Raw genomic sequence first — 27,665 nt, 5'->3', positions numbered from 1 at the left:
AATTTGTCTGTAATTGGTAGGTACAACATCCTTTGGTACGGTACCCTATTACGTCCCCGTCCTTGCGGCTTGAATCGTGGCTTCTTGCAGAATCGACATTCTTCTAGCTTCTCATCATCTCCCCAATAGATCATGCAGTTGTCGATGCAAACATATATCATCTCCGAAGGCAACCCAAGACTATAAACCAGTTTCTGAATCTCATAATAAGAATCAGCAGACACATTGTCTTCCGGCAAATACTCTTTAAACAAGTCCGCTCATTCGTTCATGCAACTTTCAGGTAGATTGTGATCAGTTTTAATATTCATCATTCTAGCAGCTAACGACAATTTAGAGAGACCTTCTCTACAACCACTGTAAAGTGGTTGATTCGCCGCGTTTAACATTTCGTAAAACTTTTTTGCATCTATATTAGGTTCTTCATCTTCATCATGAGCTACGAATGCATCAGTTACCATATCATGAACCCTATCATAATCTACCATCTCCTCCTGATGGTAACTATGTTCATTATGCAAATGATGATCAACCGGTTCTTTTTCCTGAAAATTGCTATTACTACTACTAGCTTCATTCTGATCATAATTAAAACCTTCTCCATGTTGAAACCAGATATAGTAATTTGGCGTGAAACATCTATTTATTAAATGCTTCCAAACATTTTCACGGTTTGCCAGTTTCGAATTGTTGCATTTCCGACAAGGACAGAACATCTTACCACTTTCTTGGGCGAGCGGTGTTGAATCTGCTTGATGTATAAATGTCTCCAGGCCCGCAAGGTATTCTTTCGTCACTCTCCCGTTAGCATCTCTATGCATATACATCCACTTCCGCAACTCGTAACTAGTCCCGGAGCCAGCCATTTTTTTTTCTTTCACGTTTTTTGTTGTTGGTGTGTTTAAAATGATGTTCAAACATCCATATTTATAGGAAATTTCGAATCTGGTAATTGTAATTTTCCTATGAATTTACGACGAAAATTAATTAGGTGGCAAAAAAAAAACGTGTAACACCTACAAAGTTGGTGGATTCAAAATTTCCTCGCTAAATACACGTAAACTATTTCCTCGTAAATAACACGCAAAGTTTACGTCGTATTTACGAAGAAATAGTTTTTCCTCGTAAAATACTCGTCAAATTACATCCACTTTACGATGAAACACTTTTGTCGTTACGTTACGAGGAAATAACGATGACTTTAGTTTTCCACGTAAGTTCCTCGTAAAATCGACGTAAATTTACGAGGATTGTTTTTCCTCGTTAAATTTCCTCGTAAAGCATGTGTTTTCTTGTAGTGCATATTTTAAAACTTAAACCTCAATTTTTAAATATTAAATTATAAATTTAAATCTTTTTAGATTAAACACCAAATCCTATATACATGAAATCCAAACCCTATAATCATACATAATCTTTAAATCTAAAATCCTAAACTTTATATGTAATAGTCCTAAAATTTCAATCCAAAAAACATACACATTAAAACCAAAATACATTTATTATATGTACACTCACAGAATTTTAACACAAACGTTATACTCTTAATCCCTAAACAAACCCTATACACTTAGGAACCTTGAAATTTAAATTCTATTTGTTTTAACACAAACACAAAACTACCAAATCATTTTTTCTTTAATTGTATAACCACAAAATTCAAATCCACAATTTTATATTTCACATGTTAAATATGTTATCTAATTTTTAAGTTCAAACAATTTCTAAAACAACCATAGATAAAAAAAATGTGGTTTTTTTTCGTGGGCCATTGATTAATTATGATCTAAAGGCCACAAACCATTATCTTTGTGCTGTTTTGTTATTGGTTGATTCTTGAAATTATGGATCACTATTTTTGGCCATTGGATTACATAAATCAATGGCTAAGAATCAATGCGTTTCTTTCTCATCTATCTTACTTTGTACGTTATTCTCTCTATCTCACTTCATCTAACAGATTCATCTTTCTTCATCTCTCTGCACGGGGAGTCCAATACCAGCCAAGCTCCGTCAAGAGAACTCTCAGAGATTTCGCCACCACCGGAGAGTCCAGCGGCCTGAAATCACCGGAAATCCAAAAGAATCGGTTCCCAAAAACCTAACCCCCGTATCTTGCTTTAGAGACTCGCCGCGGCACAAAGTCCGAGAAGAATCGACGCCGTCGGAGGCAAACCCTAGAACCCCATCGTTCTCGAACGGAGGCAAACCCTAGAACCCCATCGTTCTCGAACGGAGGCAACCGCCATCGACAGACCGAGACACCAAGACTCCGGAGCTTTTGTAGAGAACCACCGCACAAGGCCCACCCGACACACGAAGACTATTAGAGAAGCGCCTCCGATCTTCACTGAATCTCGTCTGCTCCATCAGGTTGAGCGGATTCCGAGAAGCAAGGGGGGGGGGGAGGTAGACATCTACGCAATGATCATTTTGTTTGTGGCTGGTGGTCGTGACAGAGGAGGTGGTGGCCGTGAGCGAAGAGGTGGTGGTCATGGGGCTTGCGGCGACAGAGAAGCTGATGAGGAGGCGGGCCTAAGAAGATTAGGTTTTCGTTAGGTTTAATTAGGATTTGGTTTAGTTAAGATTAGGTTTAATTTTTTACAAAATCTGGTTTAGTGTAAACAAATTCTTATTTTATATCGAATGTAATTTATAATGTTTGATAAAAAATCGTTTATTATCTTTTATTTTTTAATAATTAACTAAAAATAAATAATTTTTAAAATAAATAATTTTCAAAATAAATAATTTTTAAAATAAATAATTTTCAAAATAAATAATTTTAGTGTAAATAATAACAATAAGGAAACGCTATTAAAACATCTTTAATTGCATACACAAAAGTGCTATAATATATAACAATAAGATAGCAGTGCGAAAAAGCGCTATCTAATGTGTCTGGCCTATTATGACGGGCGATGATAGAGCGCTTCTAAAACCGCTATCGTATCGTTAGATAGCGTTTTCTGGCCGCTAAGAAAATCGATTATTCTTGTAGTGCAACGCCGGCCTATTCAATTAATAATATTTTTATTCAGTTTTTCTTTAGAAATTAAATCAAAATGAATATGAAATTAGGTATTTAAATTGTTTGTTTAGGTTTCAAAAACTTCTTTGAAATTGATTTTTGGATTTTTATATTTTTTGGGGTTTTTTTTTGGATATAAACTTGAATTCTGATCAGATTATGATTATACTTTATACTCGAAATGCTGTCCTACAAGATCAGTTCGAATGCGTTGATAGATCGGATCAGATACATAATTGAGTTTATCGATATGGGTTTTATAGAGGATCTTGATTCAGTTAGAAATGTACATGTGTGATTTGAAATTCAAATCAATTTTGATAATTATTTACAAATTTATAGTTGAATTCTAGATCTCAATTTTTTTGCATTAAGCAGCTGTTTTGGTCTTCTTTACTGCAACCTCCAAGTTTCTTCTTGTGATTTGAAGCTCTCTGGTGTAGTAATGCATTCTGTCCATCACCAATGCCAAGAACAACACAGTCCCTTTTCACACACACCAAAGATTTTTTTTTTTTTTTAAACAATCAAATAAAACGCAAGAAATGGTGTATTAAATGTAAGTTGTGTATAATACTTGTGTTCCAAAAAAAGAGTTTATAATATTATTTACCCACGCTTTTCAAAAATAAAATATTATTTACCCATGAGGAAAGATTCGAGGATGCGATTCGCAAACATGACTTGATCAGTCGGGTTAGCTACACCACCAGACTCAGAGACTCTTGTGTTGATCTGAATCGTGCTGAACAGAACCGAGCCAAACAACACAAGCATAGTGGCTGCAACCGTCTTTGTAACCAGTGGTCCTCGGCCTTGCTTCAGCAGGTCAAGCAATTTCACCACCACTCTTCTTACTGGAGTCCCAAACCCGAGTGTTAAGATCAGGGCGGCTTCAACCGCCACGATCGTGAACAGAAGCTGAAACATCTCTATGAACATTATTTTTGTAACACGGAGAGGTAGTTTAACATGAATCAAATACAAATTTGCTTGAGTTTGTTATAAACAGTGGTGAAAGAGAACTTGTTGTTGAGTATAAAGAATATAAAGTTGCTTGATGCCAAGCCTTTGGAATCAAATGATATTTATAGGTTATGCTGTCAAGAAACGTTCGACTTTGGTTTTGTAATCTTTATTTATATCTTTATCTTGCGATCAGTTTGCCATATATACTAGAAGGTTCAAACTTTTGAAGACTTTTTAGATTACCATAAAGTTTTCGGATGAAGTTCATAATCTCTAACCTAAAACCACTACATGTAATATTAGTTTCATCTAAAACATTATTTGATTATACGATTTTTAGGTTTTGCTTTGAGTACTTTTTTGGCGAATGCTTCGAGTACTTTTCTACTTGAATTAACAACATTTGGTTGGTTGAAGTTTTCAGATGTTTTGAATTAAGACATTAAAATCATCACTGTTGTGGAATGTTGGAATCCCATCACCCAAATATAATATCATATGTGATTTGATAAAAAGAAAATCAATTAATTCTGTAATATTATATGGTTTGGATTTATAAAACGCAAATCTAATAATGCAAATGCTTTGCATAAGCTATATATTAAAATCATATTTAAACATTCAATGCATGGCTGTACATAGATTCGATAGATAGATGGAATTAACATTTTATCTGTCTGTGATATCGAGCCGGTCACATTCATGCTCTTCAGAATTCTTGATATCTTATATATACGCATGAACATCTTCTTTACTAATTTCAATTCATTATATATAAAACTGAGAAAAACTATGAACATAAAGTATGTGTTGTAACTTTTTTTACTTGCTTAAGAAATCTAATGATATCTTTATACGCTTGAACGTCTTGTTTACCAATTTTATTATATATAACCGTGAGAAAACCTTGAGCATCAGGTATGTGTTGTAACTTTATTTATTTGCTTGAGAAATCTTATGATGTCATACAAATTGTAATATTTAACACTTTGTAAGATTAAAATCTATTATACAGTATTAATTTATATCATAATTACCAAAACAATATCAGCTGGAAATAACTTCTTTTCCGGTAGGTGATCTACATAAATATTAACAAAATAAAATCATATCCGTGTTATTTGGAGAAGCAAAATGGTTTCTTACTATTATATATTGAGATTTTATTGATGTTTAAAAACAAAACTAAATGTTATAAAACTGTGCGACATTGGAAGCATAAAAGGTGTCTTAGTGTCTATCCACTCTGTCGACTCCACGTCTCGGATGATTTCCAAATTAAACTAACTTTGCCATCGTTTAGTCGTGCTAAATAACAAAAACACTGAGTCTACCCAATTGTTCAATGAGTTATTCTTGGTTCACTCCCTAGGGTTTTACTAGCCAATAGAATTTCATTATTTCAAATTCGATATCTTTTAAAAAATAAATATATATTATCAAATTATATTATGTTTTTAAAATAAAAAAGTAAAAAAAAAAATAGCAGCTACAGAAAAAAAATTAAAAAAAAATTTTTAACGTCATCAGCAAAACACTAAACCCTAAATCCTAATCGCTAAACTCTAAATCCTAAATCCTAAACCTCTGAGTAAACCTAAACCCTTGGGTAAACCCTAAACCCTTGGGTAAACTATAAACCATGGGATAAACCCTAAACCCTTGGATAAATCTTAAACTCTAAATAAAAACACTAAACCCTAAAATTCTAAACCTTAAATCTTAAACCCTAAACCCTTGAGTGTTTTAGTGTTTAGTGATTTTGATTTAGAGTTTAAGATTTATCCTAGAGTTTAAGATTTATCCTAGAGTTTAGGGTTTACCCAATGGTTTAGGGTTTAAGATTTAGGGTTTAGGGATTATGATTTATGGTTTAATGTTTTGCTGACGACGTTAAAAATATTTTTTTTTTGTAATTACTACTATTTTTTATTTATTTCTTTTTACCTTTTAATTTTTAAAAAATAATATAATTTTACAATATTTTTTTTTTTTTAAGATATCGAATATGAAATAACACAATTCTATTGGTTGGTGAAACTAGAGAGAACCAAAGAATAAGTTCAATTTCATAAATCTGAGAAAAGTATGCATAAGCATAATAAATGCACCACTAATCCTACGCAATTAATTGTTCTAAATCCAAATTTATACCAGGTCAGTTAATTATTAATATACGAAATAATATTATATTACCATTTGATGTAGTCATGTAGACCCATAAATGATAAAACACGTGTTATTTATCTCTCATTTTTCCACAACTTGGGTCATTTGAATGGTTCTATGTGCAAGTTTGTTTATACTTACAAATCTCCTCGTAATTTGTCATTTCTCATACACATTAAATGGAATTAACCCAATAATGCTCTACTTAAGTTCTCTTTTCTTGTAAGAAAAAAGGTATCGCTCTCAGTAATATTGTCTCTCAAACTGGTGCTCACAGCCATGGGAAAAGAACCATTGCTTCAGAAAGTGAGGATTCAAGAAGACATCGAGTCAGATAAGAAGACTCGTGTCAATGGCGGAGACGATGACGGCCCCATCACGTTTGTTTTACTCCTCACAACCTTAACTGCTCTATGGGGCACTTTCTCCTATGGCACTGCCGTAAGTTTCCACATCTTCACTTTTCATGCTTTCTCTCTTGTGTTTGCTAGGGTTATAAACCGGGTGCCTAGCTAATAGATTAATAGATAAAGAACAAAAACTATTGACGTATGTTTCATACATAATTATATGTTATAACTAATAACTTAATTTGTTGATTTGGTTATGTCATGTATAGTACTAAGTAGGTTAGATATCCAGTGACAAATCATTTATGTTTGGAAGATTGCTGACTTACATGTTTTTTTTTTTTTTTTTTTTTTTAACTTACATGTTTTCTTCTGTTTCTATTTCTCTTTGGAGTGTCCATTTTCAAGAAAATTGTTTATCATTTGATGTAGATTTTTGCTGTCACACGATAGCTGACATTTTTAGTATAATTTTACAAGACTTTTTAGCTTTTAACTTGTTTTTTTTTTTGGCAGGCCGGCTTTACGTCACCAGCTCAAACTGGGATGATGGAAGGACTAAATCTCTCGTTGGCTGAGGTCAGTGTTGAATTGTTGATTTTACTAGCCGGCTTGCTGATATTCAGTGATTTTTAAAAGATTTTTATTACCAAAAAGAGAATATATTATTACGTTGAATAACAAATAAAAAAAAGTAATCAAAATTATTGTTCTTTATACGGATGCAGTTTTCATTCTTTGGATCTGTATTAACAATTGGTGGACTCGTGGGAGCCGCGTTGTCGGGAAGATTCGCCGATCTTTTTGGTCGGAGAGGCGTAAGCCCATTTACTCATTTTCCTAAAACTAATTTACAATCCCACGTCTATACATTTATATTCCAAGAAAACTAGGTTTTGATTTTATCAAAAAGAAAACTAGGTTTTGATGAGTGATTCAATGCGCAGGCTTTGTGGGTGTCAAACTCATTTTGCATGGCCGGCTGGCTTATGATAGCCTTCTCTCAGGTTTCTAAAAATCAGTCAAAATTTCTTAATTTCTTATATATAATGTAATTTGTCGCATATTGGTGTTAATTAATGTTTACGAAATACTCCATTTGTTTTAATATAATCCATATTTTAGAAAAATAATTTGTTTCGTTTCTAAAAGATATATATTTCACATTTTCAATATAAATAATAATAGTAAATTGTAAATTTGAAAGACATTAATTATGTTTACTAAATTTTGATTAGCTAGAAAATATAAGAAATAGTTAATCACAAGAAAATAATACATTTAATTAAAATATTTTCTTAATTGATGTAAAAACTCTAAAACATACATCTCCGGTTTGGAGTTTCCACATTAATGTATATAAAACAAAATATATCTTGAATCAAAAGTCTAGACTAGTTTATCAATATTAATGTATCTACTAATAAATGGTTTAATATAATAATATGTTAGGCGACTTGGTCACTTGATATTGGACGATTTCTTCTCGGAGTCGCATCTGGCGTAACTTCTTATGTGGTATGTTCGCTAATTTAATACTCTTTTGGTTTCAATATAATACATATTTTAAAATTTCCATACATATCAATTAAATATACATAATAAATGCATAAATTTTATAGATATATTTTTTTTCATAATTCTAACTAATACTCTATCTATTTGTTTGATTATAAGTATCGTTTAAGATTAATTTGTTGTTTTGCTCATATTTAATATATTATTTTATTTTATTTTGTTAATTAATGAGTTAAAATTAAGGATAAAAATTAGAAAATGAATTATTTCATATTTGTCTTGAAAAGTAAAATGACATTTAGAATAAAATAAAATTTAAAAATTAAAACTGACGCTTAATATGAAACGGAGAGAGTAAGAATTTAATAATTTCAATTAAGTTTTTTTTTTAAGTTTGCAATTATCATTATTAGTTGATAAAACATACATTCAAAATACACAAATGTATTTGTTAACCAATTTTCATTTGTTAACCAATTTTGTTTTCTAAAACATGTACTTTATGAAACAGAGTAACTGATAATTAGGGTTTAGTGACCTATAAGGCTAGAAGCAAAGTTTGAGTTAAGTAGGGTCTAGTAACCTATAAGGCTATAAGCAACGTTTGAGTTAATTATTAACTCCAAATATATGCAATCTCGATCTCCAGGTACCCGTCTACATTGTAGAAATTGCACCCAAAAGAATCAGAGGCGCGTTCTCTGCGGTTAGCATGGTAATACCGCTAAATACGATGACTACTAATATATTTAAAAAGTTTCTAATATTTTTTTCTTACAGCTTGTGATGTGTGCTAGCATGGCCTTCAGTTTCCTTGTTGGATCAGTAATTTCATGGCAGAACTTAGCTCTCTTCAGTAATTTGTTTTTACTTTTTCTACCAAAAATGATAAAACGATTTAATTAAATTTAGCACCATGTTCTTATAATTTTAATTGTACTCTAAATCAAGTTGATACGAGTTGTGCAGGTACAGTTCCTTGTGTTTTAGAATTCGCCGGTTTGTTCTTTATACCGGAGTCTCCTAGGTGGCTGGTAATTAATTAGTCTTGTAGTTTTGTCATGGTCATGTAGCTCCAACGTGCATACTTGTGAGTAAGTAGCAACATTTTTAATAGGTTTGATGGTTTTGTAATTTATAGTCTAGAAATGGTCGGGTTAAAGAATCGGAAGTTGCACTCCAACGTCTACGAGGAAACAGCACTGATATCACCAAAGAGGCTGCAGAAATCAAAGTAAAAAATACGTTTACGAAATTGGCATCTTTTTGATTTTTTTTTTTTAAATAATCTTCTTCTTTTTCAGAAATATATGGAAAATCTTCAAGAATCCAAAGAAGATGGTTTTCTTGAACTCTTCAAACCGCGATATTCTCGTGCTGTTATTGTAAGTGTTTGATGAAAAATGTAGTTTCTTTTAACAAAAACGTGTTACTGAATGAATCGGTTATCTTTAGGTGGGGATTGGATTGCTAGTACTGCAACAACTCGGAGGTCTCAGTGGCTACACATTTTACATGAGCTCGATTTTTAACAAAGCGGGTACACAGTAAAATTTAAGTCCCCTACTGGACAAGGATTAATTAAAAATTAATTTTTATAGAGGAAAATAATCTGCAATTTAATTATTTCACAGGGTTTCCTAACAACGTAGGAGTGACGATAGCTACCGTGGTGCAAGCCACGATGAGCGTTTTCGGATTAATAATCGTGGATAAATTTGGGAGACGACCTCTTTTAATGGTTTTGGCTGATTTTAAATCCCTGTTGTTAAATGGTCCTAGTGTTAAACGAAACTATATAAAATATGTTTAATGTTAAAAACGATATTAAATACAGTCGAGAAATAAGATATTAACGTCGTTTTGTTTATGTGAAACACTTGTAGGTTGCGACGGGCATGATGTGTTTGGGGTCATTCATCACAGGGCTGTCGTTTTTGTTTCAGGTGTTTTTGTTTACCCAAAAGAATTACTATATTAGTTAACAAAATGGCTGATATTTTTTTTTTTGAACTTAATTACAATATGGCTGATGCCCAGTTCAAAAAAAAAAATGGCTGATATAAATTCAGCTTATATTTTTTCCAATATAAATAACTGAAGCAATCAAACTAATTTGCAGAGTTATGCTTTACTCGAAAATTACACCTCGATTTCAACACTGATCGGAGTGCTGGTACGTAATAAGTTTCTTCTGTTCAAAGAGATTAAATAGTCTTGCTTTGATAATTTTAATTTTAACTAATGCTACTATCTATTTTTCAAAACGAATGTTTTAAAAATACAAAGATTTTAATGTTTTTATTAACTAACAATAAAAAATTATAAATTTAAAAACATAAATTTATTGAACTACTATTAGTTTAAATTTGTTAAAAATATTTAATCACAAATAATGTATTTATAAGTAAACTTTAGTTTGTTTTCTTAAGATATACTCCCTCCGTTTCATATTAAGTGTCGTTGTAGAAAAATTTTTTCGTTACAAAATAAGTGTCGTTTTCGATTTTCAATACAAAATTTATTAATTTTATGCAGTAATTTATTTTTCTATTGGTTGAAATATGGTTAGGTGTATAGGTAATTGTGTTTTTATATAAGAAATATATAAAATTAATTGTTTCCTTTAATCTGTGTGCATAAGGTCAAAATAGTACTTAATATGAAATAGAATGAGTAATACATACTATTCGATAAACAATTACGGAAAATTATTGCAGGTGTTTCTAACTTCGATGACAATTGGAATGGGAGGTATTCCATGGGTCATTGTCTCCGAGGTAATCGTGGTTTTCAATATGATTGTAACTACATAATTAAATAGTTAAACAAAATAGTTAGGTTTTAATAGGCACAACAATAATATATGTATGCCGTCGAATTAATTTTAGAAAACATAACTGATGACTGATATACACTTTACCAAATATTAATTTCTGTATTTCAATTTTTCAATTGTGGTATAATTAGATGACACCGATGAATATAAAGGGTTCATCAGGGACGCTATGCAATATAACTAGCTGGTCCTCTAATTGGTTCGTTTCGTACACATTCAACTTCCTCTTCCAGTGGAGCTCTTCTGGTAATTCACTTCATTTTTACAAATAATTAAGTAAATCCAGTTATTTAATTATTGACCAATTTAATACTTTGTTGATGTTCGTAAAATCACAGGTGTGTTTTTCTTATATTCAACGATATCGGGTATGGGCATCCTATTTGTGATGAAAATGGTACCAGAGACTCGAGGTCGTTCCCTTGAAGAAATTCAAGCCGATGTTGCCCGATAACTTTGTAAAATGTCAAAGGTTCTAGCCATTATCTTGACCAATGCTTCATAATATTAACTAATAACACAAACACTTCTTCTTTGAATAGTTTGGACTACATCTCTATTTTTCATTAATTTAAATATAAAACTGGTTGGACTATCAACTATACAAGTAAAGATAATGGAAAATGTAGAAGAGAGTTTCTTAAACAAAAAGTCAAGAAGGAACAGAGAATTCAAACAGCACCATTTGTAATATTTTTGTTGATGTTTCAAGCGCGTGTAAATTAATGGCTTCTACTTCAAAAGGCACAGTTCATAAAGCCATTGTGGAGACGACTTATAAGCTCAAGCAGAACATGGTATATCGGCCATTCTTGAGGTTTACAAATCACTATAATCATAGCTTGGTAATTTGATGTAATCATCCCATATTAACATCCGAGATATGCAAATCTCATAAATTTTTTAATCACGTAACACACCGAAGTTCCGTAACAATTCTGTTTGTGGAGCATGTGAAGGCTTCTATAACATGAAATAATACCGATCCAGTATGGTCTTTAACGATCTAAGCATGATCTACTTAACATTCTTACCAAAAAAAAATAAAATCTAAGCACATCTACTATGTAGACATGATTTCTCCAATTGGCATGTACTATAATCTTTGATTTAATAGTGGATTTTAAGTAAGATATAATTGCCTATTAGAACGAAATATTTCAAAATAAAAATACAACCGCTCAGATCTATATAAGAATTAACTTTGTTATTTTGACTGGGGTAGTAATTAAATACTAGTTATTCACATGTCTTATTCTTAAAACAATGAATTCTGCAATGATTTTTAAATCTTGTGGATTTTCAAAATGGCATCCGTTAATTCAGCGATCATGTCGGAGGTGACTTGATCAATTAATTCGGTATATTGATGCGTAATTAATAAATGCCAATGATATTACAGAAGCCAAATATTAAAGTGAAATTACATCCTGTATACACAATTTTTTTTCTAATTAAATCAATATCCTAAATTCCATACCACGATACCTTGGTTGGTAGAGACAAAACTTTTCCATCAAAATAGTTTACTAATTTCATCATTATTTTTGGATTTTAAGTTAATTCACTCAACTATCGCTTTGCACAAGAAGTTTGGAAGTTAAGACCATGGGAGAGCTATATGGATCACAATGCACTCAGCACCTTCCGAGGACTCCTGGTGGGCTCACAGAGAAAGAAGAACCTCCCACCATATGGAGTCTCCATCAATCTTCTCCCCTGGATTTGCTGGTTCATTTGGTGTTCTCGCAACCATCTCCTCTTCCAAAATATGACATATTCACCACATGAGACCTTTAACAAAGCTATCTATTTGGCGAGGGAATGGGAAAATGCCCAAAAACCCAAGTCAGCAAGAGGACCTTTTACCATCGCAGCCCCGCAGCTCCCGACTGAAACGAGCTCTGCAATCCGATGCAACACAGACGCGGCCTGGAGATCGGACTCAACAACAGCAGGAATCTGCTGGATCTTCACAGCTCCATCTACAGTGGAAGTCAATAGGAGATTGAAGATTCAGATGCATGTATCCTCCCCGCTTCTCGCAGAAGCCTTAGCCATCAGGGAAGCTCTCCAACAGGCGATCTCCCTCAAGCTCACTCATATCTGGGTACGCTCAGACTCTCAAGTGCTCGTTAGAGAAATCGACCGGAATCGAAATTCATCGGAACTCCACAGAGTTCTCTCAGACGCCGTTTAATTTCTGTTTATTTTCTTTCATTCCTAGGAACTCAAATGGGCCTGCAGATGCCCTAGCAAAAGCCTGCCTTGCAAACTTTGTATCACGTGGGCTTTAAGCTACTTTTTATTGAATGGAAGTATTAGTGTTTCAAAAAAAAAGTCAATTCACTCGATATTAAAACTATATATGAACATTCAAAAAAATTCTGTGTATAGATTTGCTGATGGACATATGATATTGACGTTTTATCTATCAATAGCTTTGATCTAGTCATATTCTTGCTGTTCATGAATCTTATGGTATTTATGTGCAGGAACATTTTGTTTACCAATCATGTTATGTATACAAATGAATAAATGATAAAATTGTGAACCTTCGAACAAAAAAAAAAGGATAAAATTGTGAACCAATCAGATACTCAGTGGTTGTGATATGTCTTTGTTTTTGCTTTCAGAAATATTTGTAATGTCTAAATAAACAGAAATATGACCGATCTTATAAAAAGAATATTGGGTGCAATCTAAATAAAATTATGATATCTGGAACTTTGTTAGATGAAATATATTATGAAAATAAATCTTTATTGTACTGTCATTTTCTATTAATCATTTAGCTAATAATTAACTTTATTATATATATATTGTCATCAGCAACTTATATAAAAAACTCATTTTCTGATGTTATTTTGCAAAGCTAGCATCAAGCAAAATATAGATTCCCTTTTCAATTATATGGAAACGTAGTGCCTGTATGGACTCCATGTCTACCATGATTTCCAAATTAATGAACTTTGGTCCATTTTAGTCGTGTCTCCCAATTATAGTCGTAAATAACAAAAGCATGCATAAATTGATAGCTCTTCCATTAAATCCTACGCGATATTGGTAGAATCCAAAGTTCCAAACTCTAACCAAGTCAATTAGTAGTTATTAATGAATGAATCAACAACCAACTACTATTTCATATCATAACTCATAATCATTTAGTTGCAGACCATATATGAGAAATCACATTATTCATGTGGGTTAATTTAATTACTATTTTCCCCCAGTAGATTCCAGGATAAAGTTTACAGTCTTTTTTGAACCGCTATAGGAATTTCGCTATTGCCAGAAATGAAATTGCGTTTAGTAAAACTCAGTATGGTAAAACTACATCATTGGTCAATACTCCAACAACTAGGTAATAATCCGCGCCTTGCACGGAATATGATTATTAGTTTCGTTATTTTTTTATAAAAATGCATTAAATCTGTTTAATCTGGATATTGGTTCAGTTTTAAGTTTTTTTTTTGGTTTTTAATTTTCTAGAAATATAACTATTATTTTAAATTAATATTCATTTTAGTTTATTCGGTTAAAATGTTTGATATTTTGGTTTTTTTTCGGCAAAAACGAAAAAATAATATTATTTATTTATTTTCATGTTATGAATTTTAGATAGTGGTCATGTTAAACCAATAGTTTCATATTATAGTTTCTAAACAGATAATAGTTTAAGAAAAAAAAAATTATTAAGACAAATAATTTCACTACAGTTTGGTCGGTAGTGAAAGAAGCATTAAAAAAAAATATTTCAACTTTCAAAAAAATTAGATATTTCAGTTATGGTGAATACTTAGTTATAAGGTGCTCACATCAAGGTGCACTTATATGTGTATATAAAAAGTATATAAAAATAGTTGACAAATATATAAAAATATTGTTAATTAATATTAAATGACATTTTTTTTCAAAATAATACATGAAAGATAAAATTAAAATTAATTTAAAATAAAAAAGGTCTTTGCATTAGTCATTTTTTCATATAAAGAAAATAAAATTGTATCCGTAAATAGGGGTGGACACATATCGAATATCTAGGTATTTGAAAGCATTCGTGTTGATTCTATCTTTAGCCACCTAGATATTCGGTGACTCGGATATCCGAAATGTTTTAGAGTTTTAAAGAATATCCGATTTGTTCCGTAAATAAAATAAAAATTTAAAAATAATCAAAAATTTTAATAATAACATTTTATTACAAAAATAAAACATTATTTAACTTTTTAAATTCTAGTACCTAATATAATAAATTTAATTCATAAAAATATTGTAAAACTGATATAAAGTATAATATATATATAACATATATATATAATTCTTTACATATATGTATATATGCATATAAGAGATCAAATTAGATATATGTTCCTAAAAATATTGGTATTTATGATTTGCTTCTTTTTTGGATATTGTTTTTATTATTTGATTTGTTTCGTAGAGTTACGGATATCCAGATTTTTTGGTTCAAATCAAAACGGATAACGATTTAAATAAAAATTTATTAATATTTTGCTCAACTTTATCCGTAAATAATAAAAATAATATATATATATATATAGTTTGGCTTTTGATTCGTTATCTATTTTTATTCGAACCAAAAAATCCAGAATTTTATTGGAACCATGTATGTGAGTTTTATATTAAAAAAAACGCAAAGTACATAGTGTGAACATATTTATAAATATAGTGTGAACGCGTTAGCATATATATTATCAAATCATTGTGAGACTGTCACATGTCTATTATAGTGTGAATGCATTTATTACAATGTTTCTTTTACCCTAAACTATATTTGCGAAGTGATTTTGCCAGATGTCCTTTCTACAATCAATTTCACAAAACAAATATGACATGACTACTGAAATTGATGACATGGCTTCCGAAAAAATATGACATGGATAATTTCATTTAATGTTGATTTATATTTTTGGCAAACTTATTAGAATATGGTAATAATTCATATATTACATTTAATATTGATATTTCTTTTTGGTAAACTTCTTAAAAATATGGTAATAGCTCATACATCATCTATAAAATAAATATATTCATATATAACATTTCAAATTCCGAAATATTATTATTTTGCATACTTATACAATTTGTATTACTAAAGCTTTCAACAATTTCTACAATTTTTTAAAATTTTAAATATCTAATCGTAAGATCATTAGTTTTATATATGTACAAATTTTATAAATATTGTTTAGGTTAAATATTTGATAATTGTACAATTTTATATTATTTTTATTAGTTTTATACAAATTTATTTAATATATATCAAATCTATATTAAATATTAGTAAAAAAATGTTAAAATCTATAATATTTAATAAAATTTATTTTTAAATATAAGTTAGATTTAAAAAAAAATTTACTGCACTTGGTGCAGAAAACACCTAGTTTAATATATAAGGGATAAATAACCAATAGACTAACGTCACCTGGTTCCAGTTTTTTATATATATTTACGTTACCATATTTCTGTAAACTATTTTGGCGAAGAATTGTATACCACATGATTATGTAAGAAGCGGAGGAAGATTGAATATAAATAGAAAATTATTTGAAGAAATAGTTTAACGAAGATCAAAGTTTGACTCAGCGATTAGAAGCGGGCCCATAAAAGTAAGGTTAATTTGGTGGTTAATTAACCCAATTTGATCTATTAATATGCTTTTATTTTGTTATTTTAACACCTTCATTTTACAGAAAACACCCGGTAGTGGATTTAATATCACAATTCTTTTTTCTTTGAGTGAATATACCCACTATTCACGAATGGCAGTTTTTTTACTAGTGTACTAAGTGTGTGTCCGCGCATGCAGACATAAATATTTATAATTACTTATTAACTAGGTGTTTTGTCCTGCGATGCGGCCTTAAACATTTGCATAAATTTTTCAAAAGTTCTCTGTACTCCATATTCATTATACTAAAATAAATCTTAAAATAACTCAATATTCTATTTTTAATTATATAATTAACAAAATTTATTTGATTAATATTTAATTATATAATTTATGTTTTTTTAACTTTTTACTAAAAGACTTTTTCAGAAAACAATACAATATATATATATATATATAGATATTATCTTTTTTTTTAATTATATTTTTAGTTTTTGGATAACTCAATATTCTATTTTTAATTACATAATTAATAATTTTATTTGATTAATATTTACTTATATAACTTATATTTTTAAATTTTCACTAAAAGACTTTTTCAGATAACAATACAATATATATATATATAAATATATATATATATATATATATAAATTATCTCTTTTTTAAATTATATTTTCAGATTTTGGATAATTCTTACTATTATTAATTTGAATCAATTATCTAATCAAATAAATTAAAATTTTGTTTTATTTTTTAATTTATTTATACATTTTATTAATTAAAGGTATAAACAATATTAACCACTCTAACTTTTAACGTGAGAGTTCGATTCCGAAAATTTACTTCGCAAATAATAGTATACATATATCATTAATAATTAAAGACTAAATGATAAATTATTATTTATATTTGATTTGAATTTTTTACGTAATACAATTATTTTGAAAATTTCTTTGTATACTAAATTCATTATTAATGAATAAATTTTAGAAATCACTCAATATTCTTTTTCAGTTATATAAAAAGAAAGAATTTGACTTGATTAATATTTAGTTATGTGTTTTCTTTTTTCAGTTTTTAACTTTTTATATTAAAAGATAGTATTTGGATAACAACGCAATATATATAGGAATTGTCTTTTAAAAAAAAAATATTCTTAGTTTTTGGATGATATTATTATTATTATTATTATTATTAGTTTTAATCTTTATCTAGTTAAATAAATTTTTAATTCGTTTTAAAATTTAGGCGAATTTTATTTAATTTATATATTTTATCATTAAGGGTAGCATCATATTTATCTAATCAAATTAATTCTAAATTCTTTTTAGCTAATTTATATATTTTATTGATAAATGGTAGTATCATATTTAGCCGATCTAACACTTTGCAATGTATTATAAATATTTTGAAAGTTTTTTGTATACTATATTCATTATTAATAAATAAATTTTAACAATCATTCAATATTCTTTTTCAGTTATATAAAAACAAAGAATGTTATTTGATTAATATTTAATTATGTATTTTCTGTTTTTTAGTTTTTAACTTTTTTTATTAGAAGATAGTTTTTGGATAATAACACAATATATATAGGAATTATCTTTTTATTTTGAAATATATTCTTAGTTTTTGGATAATTTTTTTTTATTATTATTATTATTATTATTAATTTTAAACTTTATCTAGTCGAATATACTTTCATTTCGTTCTTAATTTTATCTATTTTATATATTTTATCATTAAGGGTAGCATCGTATTTATCTAATCAAATAAATTCTAAATTATTATTTTTAGCTAATTTAGATATTTTATTTATTAAGGGTAGTATCGTATTTAGTCAGTTTAACTTTTAAGATGAGAGCTCTGTTGTAAAATAATTATGATTTACATTCAGTTTTCAAAAAAATATATTTGAAACAAAATTAACGCATTGAGACCAGATGAGAGATAATCAATTGGATAATATGTAGTGTTTTCTTAAGAATTTAGGGAAAATTGCCAAAAATACCTCATTCATAATACTTTTTTTCATGTTTACGTTAAATACCTTTACCTTCACTTTTAACGAGTGAAAAGACATTTATAACTCTAAATTTAACTAATTTAGACTTAGGGTTTAGAGTTGAGGGGTGAGATAGAGTTTTTGGAATGTGGAGTTTAAGGTTCTAATAAATATATAAATAAATACTTTAAAAAAATTAAAAAGTAGTTTCAAAAAGAATTTTCGAATTTCAAAAAGAAAATTTGGAAAGAAAAGTTTTCAAAAACAAATTCAATTTTTTTTTTTTTTAAAGTTTGAATTTGAAAAAGTTTCATTCGAAAACATAAAAAAATTATTATTATTTTCTTAATTTTTTATTTATTTAAATAATTTTTATTATATATATAGAGTAAGAGTATAATAGTATTTTGCCTCTTAATGAAAAATGCATTTTTGAAAATGTTTCATTAGTGATGATAAACATTAATAATGGTACCAATAAAGTGGTAAACATGAAAATTCCCCAAAATTAAGTTCAATCAATTCAATAATTTAATAAACCATTGTAACTTTTTAGATGAACATTTATAATTATTTAAATGCATCATTGCATTCTCAGATAAATATTTGCAACCGTGTAAATGTTCTATTACTCTGAAATAGTTAAACATTACAATATTTGATGATCAACCATCGCAAAATTTTAAATATAATTGTTTAAACTTTTTGTCTATATTAAGAGTTGTGGACATTGATACATACAAAGAAACAAAAAAAGAGAGAAATATATGTTGTTCCTTTTTTTTTTTTTTTTTTTTTTAACCAGGATGGGTTCGGGCCTTCGGCCTTAATCCCCCTAGGCCCGGGGCCGGCCTGCGCTGATACCGATAACATGGCGTAAAGCACCCCTCCCCATGGGAATCGAACTAGGGGTGCAATGGAACCTACTCCAAGCACTAAATCACTAGCCCAACGCACCTTGGGTATATATGTTGTTCCTTTTCCAAAGATATTTTGTATAACCTCAAATTGACAAATGTTATAATATTATTTTTAAAATGTGTTCATGCACGCTTAATCATTATCTATTTTCATATTTTATGACAATTTGATAATTCATTAAGTTAACATGTTTACCCTTATGTTAGCCAATTATATAAACTTTGAATGTTAATTAATTATATTAAATGACCTAAACAGTATGAGAATATTTTTACAGTTGATGGTATAATTCTTAGTTCATTTAGAAATGTATATACATTTACGAGATATTGATAAAAAGTGGTATGAGTCAATATTCGTTTATGTATTCTATAATATATTAATTTTAGCCTAAATGTCAGAGATATATTCTAAAGTTAAAATGTTCATTTTTCTGTATCATCATTTTTATTATACTTTTATATATAATTATTATTTTAAACTATATTTAAAATTTAATATTATTTTTTCCGCGAACCGCACTCGCTGATTTAATAATTTTACAAAATTTTGTAAATAAATATATTATCAGTTCAAAAACCATTAAATCAATTATTTACTTTCTTTTTGAAATATTTTATATTTAATTAAATATCAATTTTATATACAATATTATGATGTAAAATATTTTTTGTATAACATAATATATTTTAAATCTTAAATATTTAAAAATTTTAATCTATTTTTAAAATGTATTAAAATATATTATCTCCGAAAAACAACAAAAAATATATAAGAATTATCTTTTATTTTTAAAATACATTTAATGTTTAGATAACTTTTATTATATCAATTTTAATGAATTATCTGATTTAATAAATTTAAAACTCGTTTTTATTTATGGCTAATTTTTATAAAATTAATTTATAATCAATAATCTAATCTAACAAATAAATTTAATCATTCATTAAAGGTAACAATGACTTTAACCACTCTAACTTTTAATGTTAAAGCTCGAATGCGAAAAATTACTTCGTAAATAATAGTATTAATAATAGTATAGATAGATATTGACATATTGTACATGACTTGAGATTACTGGAGATAAATGTGTAAACGTTTTTACATATATATTGAAACTTTCACAAGTTTCTAACACACTCGTACGTGTGTACAATTTGTAAATATTATTCAATTTAGTTAGAACGTCAATTTTGTGGGAAACTTTCACACCTTTTAGGAGACGACATCCGCAAGTTTCTATGAAATTTTAGTTATTTCTTTCCATATAATTTCTTCGTTTTCTTCATTTTAAAATTACGTTTTAATATCTTAATCTTAAACTCTAAAATTGAAATTTTATTCTAATATCATAAAATTAAACTGTTGTAATAACACTAGCTAGCTGTAACTCATAAACTTCTAGTCAAAAAAATCACAACACTCTTTTTTTTGTCTGATCAGTATCTCTCCCCCTTATTTTTGTTCTCATAGTATTTTCAGGATAATTTTGGAAAACGTAGTTTCTTGTAACACTACAAGAAAAATCACTTAGGAATATTAAATCTCAAGTTCAAGCTATTCCTTATTATAGTAATAGGGGTTAATCCTGCATCAATCTTACAACATAAATATTTGCCTACGTATTCTAAAACCTGGCAAGTTGGTTACTGAGAATATCACAATAACATATAAGAATGGTTCAAAGGGAACAAATATTACTTGTTTCTTTTAGAAAAACTTTTTGTTAAGACTTGCACGTCATACCTTGCTGTTTACATTATTTTATTACACATTAAATTGAACTAGCTAGCCCAAACGAAACTCAGTCTCTCGCTTCTTTTTTTTCGAGAAAAAAAAACACTTTTAACCACTGCACCAGGTCTCTCGCTTCTTAATCTGTCTTCTCTTCAATCTATCTTTCTATCTCACCCTGATCAGCCATGGGGGAAGAACCACTGCTTCAGAAACTCAGGATTCAAGAAGACATCGAATCAGCCAAACACAAACTTGTTAATGACGACGTTGACGACGGTGATGGTCCAGTCACTTTCATTTTACTCTTCACAACCTTCACCGCTCTCTGCGGCACCTTCTCTTATGGCACTGCCGTAATTTTCTTCATCTTCATCTATTTTTTTTTTTTTTGTGTGGTGATTTTTCTGTTTCATGTTAGATTAAATATATAGCTAGAATGCTCAATAAAGCTCGAAAACAAAAACTAAAATCAACGTAAATTTGAAAAGAATAATTTGTTCTTTATCAAAAAAATACTTTTTTTTTATTTTCATACAGCAAAAGTAAAATAAAATTAGCAACATAAACAATGTTTTCTTCTTCTTTATTAGACAAAAAAAAATGCTTTCTTTCATTCTTTTTTACTGAGCACGAAAGTTGGTTAAGATTTATGAGTAGGTCATATATCAAATCGTTAATCATTAGTTTTTGGAAGATCATTGTGGTCATATCGAACAACAGAAATGCTTTTCTGTTTTTATTTCTCTTGGAAGGTCCAAATCAAGAGAATGATCTATCAGGCTCTCACGAAAAGCAACATATATTTATGATAAATATATATCCACATGATTTTTTGGTCTTATTTTATTTTGGGAAGGCCGGCTTTACGTCACCAGCTCAATTTGGGATGATGGCAGGACTAAACCTTTCTTTGGCTGAGGTCAGTGTTGAATTGTTGATTTTATTTCCTGCATACTAATATTATTTTCAGTCCTCTTCTTAAAAATAATTATTTGTTATCTAATACAGGAGATAATTTATGAGTAAAGGGACATATGTCAAAAATGTAATAACTATTTCATAATCGGAATATTAGTCAACCTGAAACATTCAATAAGAAAATACGAATGCTTCTACCTTAACTTTTACACACCGTCTAATTAGTAATTACTTAACCACTATACTACTGGGTTCATCCGTTTGTATTAATTAGAGTTTCTACTTAAAAGTACATGTCAGTGTCGTAGTAATATAGTTTTGCTCAGTTATCATTTAAAAAAAAACGAATATAGCTAGTAATATATAAATAAAATTGTGTTATCTTATAGAAGAAAAAGGCAACTGATTGTGTTATCATGTAAGCTATTGTTCATTACATGAATGTAGTTCTCTTTCTTTGGATCCATATTAACAATTGGTGGACTTGTGGGAGCCGCGTTGTCCGGAAAACTCGCTGATCTCCTTGGTCGGAGAGGCGTAAGTTTTTAATCCATTTTTAAAATTTATTTTATCATAATGACTAAACTTACAATTCAATTACGTCATTCTTTATAAATTCCAATAAAAATAAATAGCGTCTTGATATATGAATATACGCAGGCTTTATGGGTTTCAAACTCGTTTTGCATGACCGGCTGGCTTATGATCGCCTACTCTCAGGTTTCTAAAGATCATTCAATGTTCTTTTAAGTTTTTTAGTACTCCCTCATTTTTTTATATTTGACGCTTTAAAATTGTGCACATAAATTAAAAAACATTTACTTTTTAAAAAAAAAACATCATTAATTTTTTACCTAACTACAATTTAACCAATAATAAAATATAAACTATAATATCATTGGTCATCTAGCATTAGAAAATTGAAAACGTCAAATAATTTGGAACAAAAAATTCCTCTAAAACGTCAAATATAAAAAGACGGAGGGAGTACTGTGTTTTTATATGGTATTAGCTTAACTGGTTCAAATGTTTTAATTTTTACCAATATAACTTTGGTTTATTATACCCCCAATATTGTACACAAAAATAATTCAGATAAAATTACAAGATTTAATATTGATTGTTAACTGTTTCTAATAATATGCTACATACTATTTAAGGCGGCTTGGTCCCTTGACATCGGAAGACTTTTTCTCGGCGTTGCAGCTGGTTTATCTTGTTATGTGGTACGTATAATTTCACTATAACTAGGGTTAGTGACTTTCACTCCAAGCAACAAATAAGTTAGTCATTAACTGCAAATCCAATCCCAATGTACAGGTACCAGTCTACATTGTAGAAATCTCACCCAAACAAATCAGAGGCGCGTTTACTGCGGTTAATGCGGTAGTTAATATACGGCCCATTGTTACTTTTTGCTCATTTTAATTAATTGTTTTTTTTTTAACTTAAAAAAGAGATTCTTTGATCGTTTTTCTTCTTCTGCAGCTTGTGATGTCTTCTAGCGTCTCCATTACATTCCTCGTTGGATCAGCCACTTCATGGAAAACATTAGCTCTCATAAGTAACATATAATCTTTTGCCAACAAAAAAATTTACATATACTTTATTTAAATTTAACTCTGTTTTCTTATGATTCCAAGTGACCAAGTTGATACCAATGAAATTAATATTTTTTTTTCGTTTGGAATTGTGCAGGTACGGTTCCTTGTGTTTTAGAATTCGTTGGTTTATTCTTTATACCGGAGTCTCCTAGGTGGCTGGTAATGAATTAGTCTTGTACCTATTGATTAAATTTTAACATATACATATACCATATTAAGAAACAGTATTGCAAGTAAATCAAATAATTTAAGAGCTTATTTTGTGTGATTTATAGTCTAGAAATGGTCGGGTAAAAGAATCGGTAGCTGCACTCCAACGTCTGCGAGGAAACAACACTAATATCACCAAAGAGGCTGCAGAAATCAAAGTAAAAACAAAATGTTTAAGAAACTCAATTAGTAAAACATATTTCCTGACTGAAGTATTTGATTCCATAGTTATAATACTTCAAGTATATTTTCAGATATACATGGAAAATCTTCAAGAAGAATTCAAAGAAGATTGCTTTTTCGAGCTCTTCAAACCACGATACTCTCGTGTTATTAGTGTAAGAACTCGACTAAAAATCTAGAGTTTATGAATAGAACTGAATTATCTGTATCTTTTAGGTGGGAATTGGATTGCTAGTACTGCAACAAGTCGGAGGCCTCAGTGGCTATACATTTTACATGAGCTCGATATTTCACAAATCGGGTATATTCAGAATTTAAACGAAGCATCTGTATGAAGTATAATATAATTATCAAATAATGATGATAACATACAAGTTAATTGTCTCACAGGGTTTCCTAACAACATAGGAGTATCAATAACGAGCGCGGTGCAGTTGGTGACAAGCATTTTAGGATTAATAATCGTGGATAAATATGGGAGACGGTCCCTTCTAACGGTTATACCTTATTTTCAGTTATTGAAACTATATAATATATGGTGGATAAATTAGAAGTTAACACAGTTTTTGTTTATGTGAATTTCTCATATGCAGGTTGCGACGGTCATGATGTGCATGGGGTCATTAATCACAGGACTATCGTTTTTATTTCAGGTTTTTATTAGAAAATAATCACATTAGTTAAATTATAAGGTATACATTGGTTAATGTAAATTATGTTTCCATTTTTTACCAATATAATTGAAGACATCAAACCCAATTTGCAGAGCTATGCTTTACTCAACAACTACACCCCAATTTCAGCACTCATTGGAGTGTTGGTACGTACTACATCCAAAAATTATAAAAATCCTTCGTATCTCTTTTTGTCAACTACATTATTATATTTTTTCCTTAATATATTTACCGGCTTTTATAGTATTTTGTCGACCCTAATTGCAGGTTTTTTTCGTTTCCATCACAGTCGGAATAGGAGGTATTCCATGGGTCATGGTCTCCGAGGTAATGTTTTGTCTTTAAATGATCGTGACCAGACTAATAACAATATAGTTCTGTATCAAGAAGCACAAGAACATTATTGTATGTCGAATTCAAAAGCATAAAAACATATAGATGCTCTTATAAAAAAACATATAGACGAGACTGCGTTAGATTGAATAAAACGTAGATACATTTCGAAAACAAGAAAACTGAGTTATGAATTGTATTGTATGTACTACTTCCGCATAGTATAGTTTATATATGTCAAACCATGGAGATTTTTTTTTCCTTGAATTTTTTTAATATATGAGTTATTCTTGGGTACACCCCCTAGGGTGAACCTTTAGGTTCACCAACCAATAGAAAATTGTCATTTTAAATCTAGTATCTTTTAATTAAGGAAACCAAATAACTTGCAAATTATATTATTTTTTCAAAATAAAATTTAAAAATAAATAAAAATAATATATAAAAAACGAATTCAAAAAAAAAAATGTTGTCAACAAAACACTAAACCCTAAGCTCTAATACTAAACCCTAAACTCAAATCCTAAACCCTAAATCTTTGGGTAAACCCTAAATCCTTGGGTAAACCCCTAAACCCTTGGAAAAACACTAAACATGTTGTCAACAAAACACTAAACCCTAAACTCTAATCCTAAACCCTAAACCCTTGGGAAAACCTTAAACCCTTGGGTAAACCCTAAACCCTTGGGTAAACCCTAAACCCTTAGGTAAACCCTAAACCCTTGGAAAAACACTAAACATTTAGATAAATTCTAAATTATAAATCTTAAACACTAAACTCTAAATCTTAAAAATAAATATTTTTTTTAAATAATATTTTTTTAGAACTATTGTTATTTTTATTTATTTAATTTTTTATTTTTTATTTTAAAAGCATAATATAATTTGGCAAGTTATTTTGTTTCTTTAATTAAAAGATACTAGATCTAAAATGACAACTTTCTATTGGTTGGTGAACCTAAAGGTTCACCCTAGGGGGTGAACCCAAGAAAAAGTCTTAATATATTTGAGAATATAATTAGGTAATAGTTCTTTTTTTGTTTCTTTTTTTTGTTCACAGGTAATAGTTCATTTAATTCAAACTAACCAGTCGTTTTTAACATATTTAATTGTTTTATTTTGTGGGAAATATAGATGACACCGATAAATGTAAAGGGATCGGCAGGAACGCTATGCAATCTAACGAGCTGGTCCTGCAATTGGTTCGTCTCCTACACATTCAACTTTCTCTTCCAATGGAGTACTTCTGGTAATGTATATGGTTTTTCTTTCCAATAAATAACTAATTCTAATTCCACTTATTAATAATTTTCTATACTTTTATTACAGGTGTGTTTTTCATATATTCAATAATCTCTGGTTTGGGCATTCTATTTGTGCTGAAAATGGTACCAGAGACTCGAGGTCGTTCACTCGAAGAAATCCAAGCTGATATTACCCGATAATTTAATTTGTACGTAGTAATATTTCTTTTTATTTGGTATCCAGTTCATATAGCATAAATGGTCTCACTTATCAGTCAATTCAATCCTCGTCTGGCCATAATTAAATATGCATAATTTGCACATATACCACCAAACAATTGGTTGGTTCTTTTTTTTTTTTGTAAGGTCGATTGATCCAGTTTATGTATGGTTCTTTTTTTTTAAGGTTGATTGGTGCATTTTTATGTATGGTGACATATATTACAAGATAAATTAAAAGTTAAATCGCATTACATTACTTATTAGATATTGCTATATAAAGTCGAACCAATACGAAGTTTTTATATTTATGTATTTAAGGGTACCTTCTATTTTGTCCTAATAGGAAAGTATTCTTATTTACCCACAATTTTTATTCTTATTATCCCACTCTTTTTCTAACTACCCCACCTTTCTCCACCATTATTCCCTTTCCCTTCTTACCCTTTTTTTTTTTTTAAATTTTCAAATACTACGGGATCCACAACCATTTTTTTTTAATTCCTTTATTTATCTGGATGGATCCCATATTATTTTTTGTACAGACCAAATTATTTTTTAGAATTTTTTTAAAAAATTTCAGCTGGATCCTAGATTTTATTTTCCAAAACAAATTGTTAAATGATTTATATAGCTAAAATTTATAAAAGATAAAAAATTTCTATTTATCTTGAAATAATATTTTCATAAACAATTAAATAACAAAATAAATTATTAAAATAATATCTTAAGCAATAATTAATTTTCAAGAATAAATTTAATAAAATATTTATATAAATTAATTTTATTTAACTAAAATTTTATGTATTTTATATAAAGCAATCAAATTTAGAATAAGATATTTCATATTTAAATCAACTATTAATTTCAAAAAACATATATATATATATATATATATATATATATATATATATTTCAATAATATTTCAAAAATACAAAATTTAATAAAATGTTATTTAAATAACATTTAAATCAATAATTAATTTTAAAATGAAATTTACTAAAAACTTTATATAAATTCGGTTTAAATAAAACTATTTCAAAACTATAAATTTAATAAAACATATATTCAATAATATTTTAATCAAAACTTAATTTCAGAT

The 27,665-nt window shown here is 28.8% G+C and overlaps 3 protein-coding genes across 5 annotated transcripts; 2 read left to right on the top strand and 1 right to left on the bottom strand.

The window, feature by feature from the left end:
* Window positions 1-3,267: 3,267 nt before the first annotated feature.
* On the bottom strand, window positions 3,268-4,043 carry BNAC05G31610D. Its single transcript, XM_013873194.3, has 2 exons — window positions 3,676-4,043; window positions 3,268-3,517 (listed from the first exon to the last, which is right to left on the bottom strand). The coding sequence occupies exons 1-2, from the start codon at window positions 3,971-3,973 to the stop codon at window positions 3,402-3,404; spliced, it is 414 nt and encodes a 137-aa protein (XP_013728648.1). The 5' UTR covers window positions 3,974-4,043; the 3' UTR covers window positions 3,268-3,401.
* Window positions 4,044-5,958: 1,915 nt separating this feature from the next.
* Window positions 5,959-11,899, top strand: LOC106432344 (putative sugar transporter ERD6-like 13). The gene is made up of 17 exons (XM_013873181.3): window positions 5,959-6,610; window positions 7,036-7,098; window positions 7,248-7,337; window positions 7,467-7,526; window positions 7,972-8,037; window positions 8,687-8,752; window positions 8,818-8,893; window positions 9,007-9,071; window positions 9,179-9,271; window positions 9,342-9,422; window positions 9,493-9,577; window positions 9,672-9,778; window positions 9,924-9,983; window positions 10,160-10,213; window positions 10,758-10,817; window positions 11,008-11,122; window positions 11,215-11,899. The coding sequence occupies exons 1-17, from the start codon at window positions 6,449-6,451 to the stop codon at window positions 11,328-11,330; spliced, it is 1,419 nt and encodes a 472-aa protein (XP_013728635.1). The 5' UTR covers window positions 5,959-6,448; the 3' UTR covers window positions 11,331-11,899.
* Window positions 11,900-20,469: 8,570 nt separating this feature from the next.
* Window positions 20,470-27,241, top strand: LOC106432364 (putative sugar transporter ERD6-like 13). 3 transcript variants are annotated; one of them, XR_007324149.1, is made up of 17 exons: window positions 20,470-21,530; window positions 22,034-22,096; window positions 22,543-22,632; window positions 22,756-22,815; window positions 23,256-23,321; window positions 23,416-23,481; window positions 23,584-23,659; window positions 23,794-23,858; window positions 23,975-24,067; window positions 24,164-24,247; window positions 24,309-24,393; window positions 24,483-24,589; window positions 24,686-24,745; window positions 24,839-24,912; window positions 25,034-25,093; window positions 26,234-26,348; window positions 26,429-27,241. XR_007324149.1 is itself a non-coding variant. In XM_013873196.3 (17 exons), exons 1-17 carry the CDS (start codon window positions 21,363-21,365, stop codon window positions 26,542-26,544), a joined length of 1,428 nt encoding a protein of 475 aa, XP_013728650.1. In that variant the 5' UTR covers window positions 20,474-21,362; the 3' UTR covers window positions 26,545-27,237. The 3 variants fall into 3 exon arrangements, 2 of the variants coding, with proteins under 2 accessions (XP_013728650.1, XP_048614862.1); XM_013873196.3 differs by having other exon boundaries at window positions 20,474-21,530; window positions 24,859-24,912; window positions 26,429-27,237; XM_048758905.1 differs by lacking the exon at window positions 20,470-21,530 and having other exon boundaries at window positions 21,565-22,096; window positions 24,859-24,912.
* The last annotated feature ends 424 nt before the right edge of the window (window positions 27,242-27,665 follow it).

This window comes from Brassica napus, chromosome C5 (genome assembly GCF_020379485.1).
Source record: "Brassica napus cultivar Da-Ae chromosome C5, Da-Ae, whole genome shotgun sequence".
NCBI lineage: Eukaryota > Viridiplantae > Streptophyta > Magnoliopsida > Brassicales > Brassicaceae > Brassica > Brassica napus.
Note: the sequence above shows the minus strand (reverse complement) of the source record. Positions and strands in the feature narration are given on the sequence as shown.

Excerpts from the sequence above, each read along its gene's own strand:
- BNAC05G31610D (XM_013873194.3), bottom strand. The coding sequence starts at position 3,973 with ATGTTCATAGAGATGTTTCAGCTTCTGTTCACGATCGTGGCGGTTGAA. Across the intron at positions 3,518-3,675 it reads CCTCGAATCTTTCCTCATGG|GGACTGTGTTGTTCTTGGCA; the intron begins GTAAATAATATT and ends GTGTGTGAAAAG.
- LOC106432364 (XM_048758905.1), top strand. The coding sequence starts at position 21,746 with ATGTTTTCTTCTTCTTTATTAGACAAAAAAAAATGCTTTCTTTCATTC. Across the intron at positions 22,633-22,755 it reads ATCTCCTTGGTCGGAGAGGC|GCTTTATGGGTTTCAAACTC; the intron begins GTAAGTTTTTAA and ends GAATATACGCAG. Across the intron at positions 22,816-23,255 it reads TTATGATCGCCTACTCTCAG|GCGGCTTGGTCCCTTGACAT; the intron begins GTTTCTAAAGAT and ends ATACTATTTAAG.
- LOC106432344 (XM_013873181.3), top strand. The coding sequence starts at position 6,449 with ATGGGAAAAGAACCATTGCTTCAGAAAGTGAGGATTCAAGAAGACATC. Across the intron at positions 9,072-9,178 it reads CGGAGTCTCCTAGGTGGCTG|TCTAGAAATGGTCGGGTTAA; the intron begins GTAATTAATTAG and ends TGTAATTTATAG. Across the intron at positions 9,423-9,492 it reads GATATTCTCGTGCTGTTATT|GTGGGGATTGGATTGCTAGT; the intron begins GTAAGTGTTTGA and ends GGTTATCTTTAG.